Consider the following 13,078-nt stretch of genomic DNA (forward strand, 5'->3'; position numbering starts at 1 on the left):
AGTTAACCGTAAGGTTGCAAGATTGAATCCCTGAGCTGACATGGTAAAAATCTGTTGTTCTGCCCCTGAACACCGTTCCTAGGCCGTCATTGAAATTAAGAATGTGTTCTTAACTGACTTGCCTAGTTAAATAAAGGTGTAAAGAAAATATATATTTTTTAAATTGGCCAAATCGGTGTCCAAAAATACTGATTTCCGATTGAAAACTTGAAATCTGCCCTAATTAATCGGCCATTCCGATTAATCGGTCGACCTCTACATCAAACAACACAACAACAATTCAAGTCACCGTCTTGTCTGAAGGACAAGTGGATCACCAGGTTAATGTCAAGCCCTGCATGTTTTTTTCAAAAGTCTCATGGAATGTAAGCAAACACTGAACAACTCACATTGGCTGCTTCGGTAGGCTGAATGATAGAACAGCTATTTCCATGTTAAAATGTGATGGGATGCATTTTCTCCATTGTTTTTGATGGTAGGCCACTCTGGTAGGCCTACATTATGATCTAATAGCCACAGTATCCTACATGGTCACTGTTAAAACTGTAACTTAGAGCGGGTACAGCCTCAATTTGCACAATGTTCAAGTTTGCGCTCAGCAAAATTGATGTGATGAGTGATGAGAAAAATTTGAGAAAACGTTGCTCCAGTCCACAACTCTGCCTGGAAGCCTTTCTGTTGATGTTGATCTTTAACCAGATTAGAGGTCTTATCTGACTAAATCTGGTGTTTGTTGAGGGAAACAAACATACCCGAAATACGAGAGAGAGAGTGTGTGTGTGTGTGTGTGTGTGTGTGTGTGTGTGTGTGTGTGTGTGTGTGTGTGTGTGTGTGTGTGTGTGTGTGTGTGTGTGTGTGTGTGTGTGTGTGTGTGTGTGTGTGTGTGTGTACGAACATTACTGAGAACCATTGTTCGTGGTTCACTTATCATGAATCAAGGAGCAGAAACCTAGAGTCTTGCCCCAACATGCCGCAATATCTGAGAAAATATGTGCTCCTCTCTTTCCTACAGGCCTCAGTAAGATGAAATACACATTGTCACTGGCAATAAGCCTAAAGCAACATTGTAGTAAAAAGTAAATGATATCATAAAAAATTATATTGTTGGCTATATTCTGTTTAAAAGATATAATATAAGTAAGTTAATGTAATTTATTTTTATGCACAACAATTTTAACCAAAATACCTGTCTACATGCGGAACTAGACAGAGCCTCCAAGCTACAGGAGTAATCACTAGCAGCAAGCCTATAGAGAATGAGTGTGTGTGACAGCACAGCTTTGTCTGACTAATCGGCATTGTGGACCCTGACTCCCTCCAGCTATATTCAGAAGTACTGATCGGTTGTTTACTTCATCATGCCAAAGCCTCTCTAAAAACAATCCAGATTTTCCACACACCATGAGCCATTCACTATGGGTCGAATCCTAAATTAGTCAATGGGTATCAATGCGATATCAATGGGAGACTAAGTCAGAATTTTACTTTAGTGGAGTTAGGATGCTCTCCGATGTTTCAAATCCCTGGGGGATAACTAATGTGGTCTCCCTATTGCATTTACTTGCTTGCTGGTATAGCACTGCAGACTGCAGGTTTTTCATAGGATTATACACTGAGTGTACAAAACATTAAGAACACCTTCCTAATATTGAGCTGCAACTCCCGCTTTTGCCCTTAGAACAGCCTCAATTCGCCAGGGCATGGACTCTACAAGATGTTGAAAGCTTTCCACAGGGATGCTGACCCATGTTGACTCCAATGCTTTCCACAGTTGTGTCAAGTTGGCTGGATGTCCTTTAGGTGGTGGACCATTCTTGATACACATGGGAAACTGTTGAGCGTGAAAACCCCAGCAGCGTTGCAGTTCTTGACACAAACCAGTGCTCCTGGCACCTACTACAATACCCCATTCAAAGGCAGTTAAATATGTTGTCCTGCCCATTCACCTTCTGAATGGCACACATACACAATCCATGTCCCAAATGTCTCAAGGCTTAAAAATCCTTAACCTGTCTCCTCCCTTTCCTCTATACTGATGTGAATTTAACAAGTGACATCAATATGGGATCATAGCATTCAAATCAAATCAAATTGTATTAGTCACATGCGCCGAATACAACAGGTGTAGTAGACCTTACAGTGATATTCTTTCTTAGAGCCCCTAACCAAAAATGCAGTTAAAAAAAATATGGATAAGAATAAGAAATAAAAGTAACAACTAATTAAAGAGCAGCAGTAAAATAACAATAGCAAGACTACATACAGGGGTGGGGTACCGGTACAGAGTCAATGTGCAGGGGTACAGGTTAGTTGATGTAATATGTACATGTATGTAGAGTTATTAAAGTGACTATGCATAGATGGTAACAACAGAGAGTAGCAGCGGTGTAAAAGAGGGGGGGTCAATGCAAATAGTATGGGTAGCCATTTGATTAGGTGTTCAGGAGTCTTATGGCTTGGGGGTAGAAGCTGATTAGAAGCCGTTTGGACATAGACTTGGTGCTCCGGTACCGCTTGTCATGCGGTAGCAGAGAGAACAGTCTATGACTAGGGTGGCTGGAGTCTTTGACAATTTTTAGGGCCTTCCTCTGACACCGCCTGGTATAGAGGTCCTGGATGGAAGGAAGCTTGGCCCCAGGGATGTACTGGGTCATTCGCACTACCCTCTGTAGTGCCTTGCGGTTGAAGGCCAAGCAGTTGCCATACCAGGCAGTGATGCAACCAGTCAGGATGCTCTCGATAGTGCAGCTGTAGAACCTTTTGAGGATCTGGGGACCCATGCCAAATCTTTTCAGTCTCCTGCGGGGGAATAGGTTTTGTTGTGCCCTCTTCACGACTGTCTTGGTGTGTTTGGACCATGTTAGTTTTTTGGTAATGTGGACACCAAGGAACTTGAAACTCTCAACCTGCTCCACTACAGCCCCGTCGATGAGAATGGGGGTGTGCTCGGTCCTCTTTTTCCTGTTGTCCACAATCATTTCCTTTGTCTTGATCACATTGAGGGATAGGTTGTTGTCCTGGCACCACACAGCCAGGTCTCTGACCTCCTCCCTATAGGCTGTCTCGTCGTTGTCAGTGATCAGGCCTTTCACTGTTGTGTCATCGGCAAACTTAATGATGGTGTTAGAGTCGTGCCTGGCCCTGCAGTCGTGAGTGAACAAGGACTACAGGAGGGAACTGAGCATGCACCCATGAGGGGCCCCTGTGTTGAGGATCAGTGTGACGGATGTGTTGTTACCTACCCTTACCACCTGGGGGCTGCCCATCAGGAAGTCCAGGATCCAGTTGCAGAGGGAGGTGTTTAGTCCCAGGTTCCTTAGCTTATTGATGAGCTTTGAGGGCACTATGGTGTTGAACGCTGAGCTGTAGTCAATGAATATCACTCTCACATAGGTGTTCCTTTGTCCAGGTGGGAAAGGGCAGTGTGGAGTGCAATAGAGCTTGCATCATCTGTGGATCTGTTGGGACGGTATGGAAATTGGAGTGGGTCTAGGGTTTCTGGGATAATGGTGTTGATGTGAGCCATGACCAGCCTTTCAAAGCTACGGGTCGGTATTCATTTAGGCAGGTTACCTTAGTGTTCTTGGGCACAGTAATCGTGGTGAGTAATCGCAGTCCTGATGTCCAGAAATAATTTTCGGTCATAAGAGACGGTAGCGGCAACATTATATACAAAATAAGTCAAAAAATAAGTTACAAACATTGCAAATAAACAAAGAGAAAAACACAATGGGTTGGGGTAAAACGTCTTCCTTCTTCGGCGGCTCTTTCACCTAGATTCACCTGGTTAGTCTATGTCTTGGAAAGAGCAGGTGTTCTTAATGTTTTGTACACTCAATGTATATCCAAGGTCTTCTTGGATACAATGGTGCTTATGCTCAGTGTCTATCTGTCTGGTGCACAGTGACTCCGCAGTTGCACTGGCTCCCATAGAATCTGACTGAGACAGAGTGCGATGTGCTTAGTGTCAGTCTGCCAGCTGCATGTGTCATCACGCAGTGTATGAGAAAGGGAGACGGCTAAATGTTTTTCAGAAATCCTCCATGGCCTGTGAATAATGTCAAAGATAAACCTTAGACACTAAATCCATCTCCACCTTGGGTTCTGGGTTGGCTGGTTTTGATCACGTCTTAGTGCCTGATCATCTGAAATAAAGTTGGCAAAAATCCCTCCTCACCTCAAATGTCTGTGAAACCACAGTACCACACACCATGTAACATTAACATTGCCTACACTCATTATTAAACCCATTGCTGCTCTCTAAGCAAGGGGCTTGTATGTGTATGTGTATGTGTATGTGTGTGTGTGTGTGTGTGTGTGTGTGTGTGTGTGTGTGTGTGTGTGTGTGTGTGTGTGTGTGTCGAATTCCCCACAAGAATAGCAAACAAACAAACATTTGATCAAATGAGGACAGTTTGTTAGTCCCTACAAGATCAAATGCTATGCTAAGGGGGTTAGGGTTAAGGTTAGAATTAGTGTTAGAATTACGTTTAGAGTTAGGAGCTAGGGTTAGGTTTAGGGTTAAGGTTAAGTTTTAAGGTTTAGGGAAAATAGGATTTTGAATGGGACTGAATTGTGTGTCCCCACAAGATTAGTTATACAAGACTGTGTGTGTGTGTGGGTATGTGTGTGTTTTTCTATGCCACAGATATCCCAGCCCCAGACATTACAGGGTCTGCTACAATCTGGTACCATAGCAAACCCCTCTCATTCCTGTTGGACCACAATGCTTACCACAGCACGTCATACTGTGGTCAACAGGCACCAATCTTACAGGGAAATACTGGATAAGGCACAAAGCAGCCCTGAATGGAACCCCTGAATGGAACTTCAACCTACACATTATCTCACAGCTGCAGTCTCCATAGACTATAGAGACACACACCCAGACATAGCATACTAAACTGACATAAAACATCTTATTTACTTGTCTAAAATTAAATACGCCTCATGTGTCTAACTTGCACTGTAGAGAAATCCCAGCTAGCACATTTGGTTCTTTGGAAGTTGTGGAAACGTATGTTTTTGATTTCACATTGGTTGTGGGAAGGAAGCTATATGTTTCCTGACCGGTAAAACTAAACGTTTTTTAAACATTCTGAAAACAGAAGTAAAGATTTTGCCTGTTCTGGAAAAGTTTATTTTTAGGTTGCAGGTATTTAGAATTTTGGGGTATTTTATTAGGATCCCCATTAGCTGTTGAAAAAGCAGCAGCTACTCTTCCTGGGGACCACACCAAACATGAAACATAATACAGAATGACATAATACAGAATATCAATAGACAAGAAGAGCTCAAGGACAGAACTACATACATACCAGGAAGGTTCTGAGAACGTTTTATTTCCTTGAATGTTTTCCAGGGAGGTTTTATTAATGATATGAGAATAGAAATTTTAGGTTAGGTTTTTGAATAACTTCCTTAAAACTTTCTATGAATGTTTTAATAACTTTTAATAACACTGCTAGATTATTTTGGGTTTATTTATTTTTTATTTATTTTTTACTCCCAGCACAGATAGGGCATTTGGAAATGAACTTCCTTAGCTGAGGCATTAATCATGCAAACACTTATTTTTTTATGTGACAGTGAGATTCAAACCTAGAAACTTCTCTTCTCAATCCGTGGAATTAGTCCACTGTGTCACCAGCATGGAGCTAGCGTGTCCTGTTTTACGCAGACAAAGCTGTTCATTTTTGTCTATTTAAACAGACCTCATTTCAAAGGAAACAAGCACTCATTAAGATCAGGTGTGGTCAATTAGTGGGCACAGCCAACACACCTGAACACACTTAACAAGATAGAGGATAGAGAGAGTTTTGTTGATGCTGAGAACGTAATATACACTGAACAAAAATATAAATGCAACGTGCAACATTTTCAAAGGTTTTACTGAATTACAGTCCATATAACGAAATCTGTCAATTTAAATAAATTCTTTAGGCCCTAATCTATGGTTTTCACATGACTGGGAATACAGATATGCATTTATTGGTCACAGATCACTTTTAAAAAAGGTAGGGGCTTGGATCAGAAAACCAGTCAGTATCTGGTGTGACTACCATTTGCCTCATGCTATGCGACACATTTCCTCTGCATAGAGTTGATCAGGCTGTTGAATGTTGTCCCCATCCTCTTCAATGGCTGTGCGAAGTTGCTGGATATTGGCGGGAACTGGAACACTCTGTCGTACATGTCGATCCAGAGCATCCCAAATTGCTCAATGGGTGACATTTCTGGTGAGAATGCAGGCCATGGAAGAACTGAGACATTTTCAGCATCTAGAAATTGTTTACAGATCCTTGCGACACGGGGCCATACGTTATCATGCTGAAACATGAGGTTATGGCGGCGGATGAATGGCATGACAATGGGCCTCAGCATCTGTGTGCATTCAAAATGCTATCAATAAAATACAATTGCGTTTGCTGTCCGTAGCTTATGCTTGCCCATACCATAATCCCACTGTCACCATGGGGCACTCTGTTCACAACGTTGACATCAGCAAACCGCTTGCGCACATGACGCCCTACACGCCGTCTGCCATCTGCCCAGTACAGTTGAATCTGGGATTCATCCATGAAGAGCACACTTCCCAAGCGTGCCAGTGACATCGAAGGTGAGCTTTTGCTCACTGAATTCGGTTACGACGACAAACTGCAGTCCGGTCAAGACCCTGGTGAGGACGTTGAGCATGCAGATGAGCTTCCCTGAGATGGTTTCTGACAATTTGTGCAGAAATTCTTCGGTTGTGCAAACCCAGTTTCATCAGTTGTCCGGGTGGCAGTTCTCAGACGATCTCACAGGTGAAAAAGATGGATGTGGAGGTCCTGGGCTGGTGGTATGTGGTTGTGAGGCTGGTTGGATGTACTGACAAATTCTCTAAAACAACGTTGTAGTCGGCTTAAGGTAAATAAATTAACATTCATTTTCTGGCAACAGCTCTGGTGGACATTCCTGCAGTCAGCATGCCAATTGCACGCTCCCTCAGATCTTGAGACATCTGTGGCACTGTGTTGTTTGACAAAATTGCACATTTTAGGGAACTTATCAAGACAACATGCCTGGTCATCCGTACTGCCTCTGATCTGGCGGACTCACTAAACACAAATGCTTAGTTTGTAAATTATGTGTGAGTGTTGGAGTGTGCCCCTGGCTATCCGTAAATTTAAAAAACAAGAAAATCGTTCCGGTTTGTTTAATATAAGGAATTTGAAATGATTTATACTTTGACTTTTACTTTTGATACTTAAGCATATTTTAGCAATTACATTTACTTTTGATACTTAAGTAGATATAAAACCAAAAACTTTTAGACTTACTGAAGTAGTATTTTACTGGGTGACTTTCACTTTAGTATTTTTTTATGAAGTTACCTTTACTTTTACTCAAGTATGACAATTGGGTACTTTTTCCACCACTGAGGAAACGTTATGCTAAAGTACTGAAATTCCCATAGAAGAACATTTCTCAATGTTCTCAGAACAATTTGACAGGATACCAAAGGCAGAGAGGGGAACCCAACACCTAAGCAGAATACAGAAGCAGTATCTGCTGAAATCAACCCTTGAGGTGTGTGGGAGCAACGTGGACCCATGGGTAGACATAACATTGTCAATGTAAGTCAGGGACACTCCAATTAGTAGGATATGTTAGGCTTCGCCTGGTATGTATTAATTTGTGGATGTCCATCCATTTCGTATGATATGTTATGAACTGCAGTTTGTATGATATGTTACGAATTACAATTTGTTGTGGCTAACATTAGCTAGTTATCTAGACAGCTAACACTAACTTTAACGAAGTGGCTAACGCTAGCTAGGCTAGGGATTAAGGTTAGGAGTTAAGTTAAAGGGGTAAGGTTAGGGGAAGGGTTAGCTAACATGCTAAGGAGTTGCAAAGTAGAAAAAAGTAGTAAGTAACAAAGTTTCTAATTAGCTCAAATGCAAAAGTTGTCCGTGATGAGATTCGAACACACAACCTTTGGGTTGCTAAACTACCCATCCACCCTGATCAACCACCCTATTAGTTTTTGCCTTAACTAACCTGTCTTATGTAACCATACCAAACGTAACATATCATACTAATTTGAGTGTCCCGGATTTACATTTACTATGTTATGTTTAGTCTATGAGACCAGGCTGGTCGGAGGGGAGGGCCAGGGTTGCCATATGCCTGATGTGCCAATGGAGAACAGCTACCCACTAGGCAAAATCTATTGGATTTGCAGAAAGTCATCAACATGAGGGCATTTCGTCTTTTTTTCACGCAACCTAAATCCAATTACATGGTAACAATTTTTGTTGAAAACTAACTATGAACTGTCGTCTGTGCCCAGTGGGTAGTAGCTCAGTAAACGTGAGAACAGGGGGAAGGAATAGGATAGTTAGGATAGTAGTTGTGTAAGTAGAAGTAGTGTGTGGTAGGGGTAATGGTCCCTGTGGTGGTGGTGGTAGGGGTAATGGTCCCTGTGGTGGTGGTGGTAGGGGTAATGGTCCCTGTGGTGGTGGTGGTAGGGGGAATGGTCCCTGTGGTGGTGGTGGTAGGGGTAATAGTCCCTGTGGTGGTGGTGGTGGCAGGGGTATTGGTCCCTGTGGTGGTGGTAGAGGGAATGGTCCCTGTGGTGGTGGTGGTGGTAGGGGGAATGGTCCCTGTGGTGGTGGTGGTAGAGGTAATGGTCCCTGTGGTGTTCCAATGGCTCCCATGACATAAAATGCTTACCACATACACTTCATCAATACGCCTTTATTTCACACTGGAAAGTGGGAAATGTAAAGGATTATAAAATAATAGCTCTTTATAATAGCTATTTTCAATGAATGACAGCTGGTTTTCTTTTGCTATAACATGCTGCTATCTTGATCTTGGACATTTGAATAGTAAGATGTTAACTAAAACTAGCTTCTGGTAGTATTTACTGACCACATGACCTGACAAGGCCCTCTGAGACCTTAGCCTATAAGGCCAAGAGTTTTCCCTGATCAGATTGCATGGTCAGGAAGAACTCTGGTCCCTATAACAAATACACTCTAACTTGCAGGACAAATACCCTCTCTCTGACCAAGGAGCCCACTCTGCCAGCACAGGGGGCCACTCTATGGCTTTAGAGAGAAGGTGAGGAGGGGATGGATGAAGAGGGGAGTGGTGGGCGGGGACAGGGAGGGGGAGTCATACTAAATGCAAAAGAAACATGGAGATTTAATCACCACAATGGATTTGGAGTTCTGTTTATGAAAATCACCAGCGCAGGAAAATAGCTCTGGTTGCAGTAGAGATGCTATAAAGATATGCATACTGAGTCTAAGAGAGAGGCCAACATTGCCATAATACTGGAATAATCACCTCAATTACTCCTACTAGGCAGAGAGAGAATGGCTGGAACAATACGAGGGGTTCCGGTTAGCATTCGGTTAAAAGGTCAACCATCACTCAGATATGTGAAATATCGTTAGACATTGGAAATGAGAATGCTGTGAGGTAGGCTACATAACCTTCTACAGTTAGGCACAGTGCATTTGAGGTCTTCGCTTGTCACAACTGTAATGGGTGTGATGATGTGCTAAGGACCACTGGCAGTACATTGAGCCATTTGACCTGTGCTCTTTCTCCTACCCCTTAGCTCTCTTTAAAACAGCATCAGTAGGGTCCTCTCCTCTGTCTTCAACTCAGTCCCATTCACATCACTCAGAATAACCCATGATAACACTTGCCCTGGGGCTTTGTATTACATAACCTTGTTGAAGTATGGAGCCACAGACACATATATCACAGATGTAATAAAGCCTGTTATTACATTAGGTTATTATTACATTAGATCACAACTGATTAAATATATTGCAGCATGGAAGACCAATGGAGAAGTCTGAAGGCAAGAGCTTATGTTGAAATTAGATTTGTTTGTTGTTGTTGAGAAACAGCCATTGCGAAAGCATGTAACGTCAGTGTCTGTTGGGGCCCCTCTATGCTTGTACGTCAGCATAGGACATTTGAATACAGTTACTCAACAATGAAGTTACCCAGGACCCAGGATGATCCTGACACGTCAGGCAGACACGGGAACAAATACATAATTCATATGTGAGGTCATGATTATCCCTCCATCCCTGTCCAACGCAAATGTTGTATGCGAGAGTGAACTGCTAAATTGATAATGACTATATTACAGCCGGTGATATCACTTCACTGTTTTTGGCACAATAACAAATAATACGTTACAATTACGCGCAAGGTTGATGCGTCACAGAACTTATCAGGTACACAACTTACCACTCGCATTCTTCCCACAAATGAGGTGTTGATATTGCTGCAGGAACCCCCATAACTCCGAGTCGTTGTTGATGGCCTGTTCGAGGGACTCGACTGTGAACTTAGGGATTCCATTATCTTTTTCCACGAGTGCGCTGCGCAGTGCCCGTGCGTACACCTCTCGGAAAAGACTCTCCATGCACCCTGTCAGGTAGATGGCCGCGTGCTCGTGGATCCTCACCGCAACCCGGCTGTCCACCATCCACCTGAAGAACTTCCCCACGTTGAAAATGAGTCCGCACCGGAGCGACTTTCCGCGGCTGAACTTGTCCTCGGTGCTCATGTTGTACATGGACAATGCACTGAGTGCCGCTGTGATGCAGTTCACAGAGACAGTCCAAGACATGACAACCTTAACGGCACTTTGAATCTCATATTTGGTGCATTTGGCATAGCGCAAACTCAGGCGCTGCGCTTCCTTCGCGACCCTCACGAGCGCACGGCTGATGAGGACCGAGAGCCTAGCCAGGATCTCCTGTGACACGACCCCTAGTCTCAACTCTGCGTCCTTGTTTAGTGCGCTCTCTACTTCCCCGAGGCTCCATGGCACGTCCTCTAGCTCGGGTAGTTTAGCGCACTGTCCGAAGCACTCCAGGTTCTCGGCGTCTTCGACCAGGACGGTGTTGACAGTGTCTAGGCTGTTGTGGCGACTGTGCATGGAGTCAGTTAAATGCCAGAAATTCGCCCCATGCGCATACGGTATATGTGCCTCGGAACAGCACAGTGAAGCACTGGAAGACCTGAAGGAGTCCGCTGCTCCACCATAACCCGAATCAAGCGTCAAATCCTCCAGGGTCCTCGTAACTGACTTATTACTACTCCTTGCCATAACTGCACCTCATACTGTAAAGAGGGCTTTGGAATTAATGGCACAAAACGTCGCCTAATAAAATAAAATTAATGCAATTAAAGCCCTAGTGCAATGTATTCTGAAGAGTAAACCTTTTATCCTGTTGCCTTCATTGAAAAAACATCAACTTGCTATTCCCCAGTCCAAACTAAAACTTCAAAGTCGTTGCATCGTAGCACTTCGTGCAGCTAGTGGTCTGTATTTTACGCAGTAAGAGCCTGATAGATGGAGGCGGGGCTATGGAGAATGGAGCGCTTTAAACGGCCAATACACTCTCGGGAAAACTGAGTTTTTGAATTAGGACCGCCTCCAACTATTAATTTACATTAGGCTACTCAGTTCAATGTACAGCCCATAGGAGAAGTGAATATTAAGTACATATAGAATTATTTTTAATGTAATATTCTTAATTTTTTGTTATCTTATATTGGAAAATATAACTTCATAAAATAAGCTATGGTTGAGTTCCCCTGCATCAACCAATGGTTGCGTGCTACTTCATCGATTGTGTCATTGAGTGACAGATTGATATAATATATGACGTGGGTAGCTTATACCTAAAATACCTATCCAAGTGTTGTAAGATCTGGCATGCATCAGCAATGCCTGGGCAGAGGAATACCACAGTCCTTTCATTTGCTGTAATTTGAACATGAGTTCAAACATCATTGCTAATGGTCTGATTCTAATGGACTGGATAAACTGGATAATGTGGTTATCCACATAGTGCAGCAAATGTGTCATTCTATGGATAGTTAAGTCCCTTATATATTTTCTTCTGGCAGTAATGATGGTAACATGACTCAAGACTATTAATAATGGATGACATGCATAATGTATCCCCTCTCTGTGGTCTGCGTCCCTTACATGGGGATAGCGAGAGCTCATTGATAGGAAGACATCTGCATTCTTTGTCAAGGTCGTACGTTATACTGCATCAAATGCTAAAGATGCATCATTTGATTGACTGTGTGTGTGCGTGTGTGTATGCGCACGCGCATGTGTGTGGTTAGAGCCTTTGACAGGCTGAAAATTATAATTTTACAGGCACACACAAACTGCATGTATAAGAGAGAGGGAGAAAAAGAGAGAGAGAGCGAGAGAGGTTGGTTACCCTGTACATAACATATTGTGAATGTCAACATGTGTAACAACAGAAAATGTCCCTGAGCTGATTGATAGCCCTATGCCATAGATAGCTTTGGGTGCATCTTAATATCACCTTTCTCCTGAAGTGTACATTCCCACAAATGTAAAAGCATTGGATTGGTTGATGCATGAGCTAGTGGGATGTTCCACTTGTCCGATGACTCACCCTGAATTTAATTTGGCTGCTCTATCGATCGCTACATACATTCAGTCTGAAACTGCCATCCTAGAAGTCATTTGTGGGACTTCAAAATGAGGGGCGTTGTGCAAAACTAATTCATCAGCAATTGGATCATCTCTAACAAATCTAACCAATCAGAGTGTCAAAGTTGATAACATCATCACAGAGTTTCTAAACCCAGAGGCCCAATATTGAGAGAATTCCAGAAACGCTTGAGAAGTTTGAGAAGTCAATGAGAGAAGTGAAAAAGGTTTCCTTATTTGTAATTTTTTTCTAAATCTAAAGGCACAACCTAGACTCCAGCCAATGTCTTCAGTAGTTGAAGTTGTTATTACTCCAACCTCATGAGTGACAAACTGACACATTTTCATTTTTGTAAAAAATAACTTTATATCAACGGAGTGCATTTGATTTGATGGCCTGCACATGCGCAGTTCGATGCGAGGCGACCGTTAGACACGATGACGTGTTTCTACCCATGAGCTTAGCTAGCCAACGTCGCCATGACATCATCTACAAGTGTGATTGGGGATTTCTACTGGAGAAGCAGTTTTAGCCTATCTTCATACTGTACTGTCTTTGACGCTATCAGG

At 42.9% G+C, this 13,078-nt stretch overlaps 1 protein-coding gene across 2 annotated transcripts in view; it reads right to left on the reverse strand.

Moving 5' to 3' along the window:
• btbd11b (BTB (POZ) domain containing 11b) overlaps nt 1–11,378 on the reverse strand; it is a 134,008-nt gene extending 122,630 nt beyond the window's left edge. For both annotated transcript variants that reach the window (XM_055939838.1, XM_055939837.1), the window contains exon 1: nt 10,267–11,378. In XM_055939838.1, coding sequence (XP_055795813.1) covers nt 10,267–11,134 — 868 coding nt within the window. In that variant the 5' untranslated portion in view covers nt 11,135–11,378. The remainder of the gene's footprint in view (nt 1–10,266) is intronic.
• Between the last annotated feature and the right edge of the window lie 1,700 nt (nt 11,379–13,078).

The sequence above is a fragment of the Salvelinus fontinalis genome, chromosome 12 (genome assembly GCF_029448725.1).
Source record: "Salvelinus fontinalis isolate EN_2023a chromosome 12, ASM2944872v1, whole genome shotgun sequence".
NCBI classification, from domain to species: domain Eukaryota; kingdom Metazoa; phylum Chordata; class Actinopteri; order Salmoniformes; family Salmonidae; genus Salvelinus; species Salvelinus fontinalis.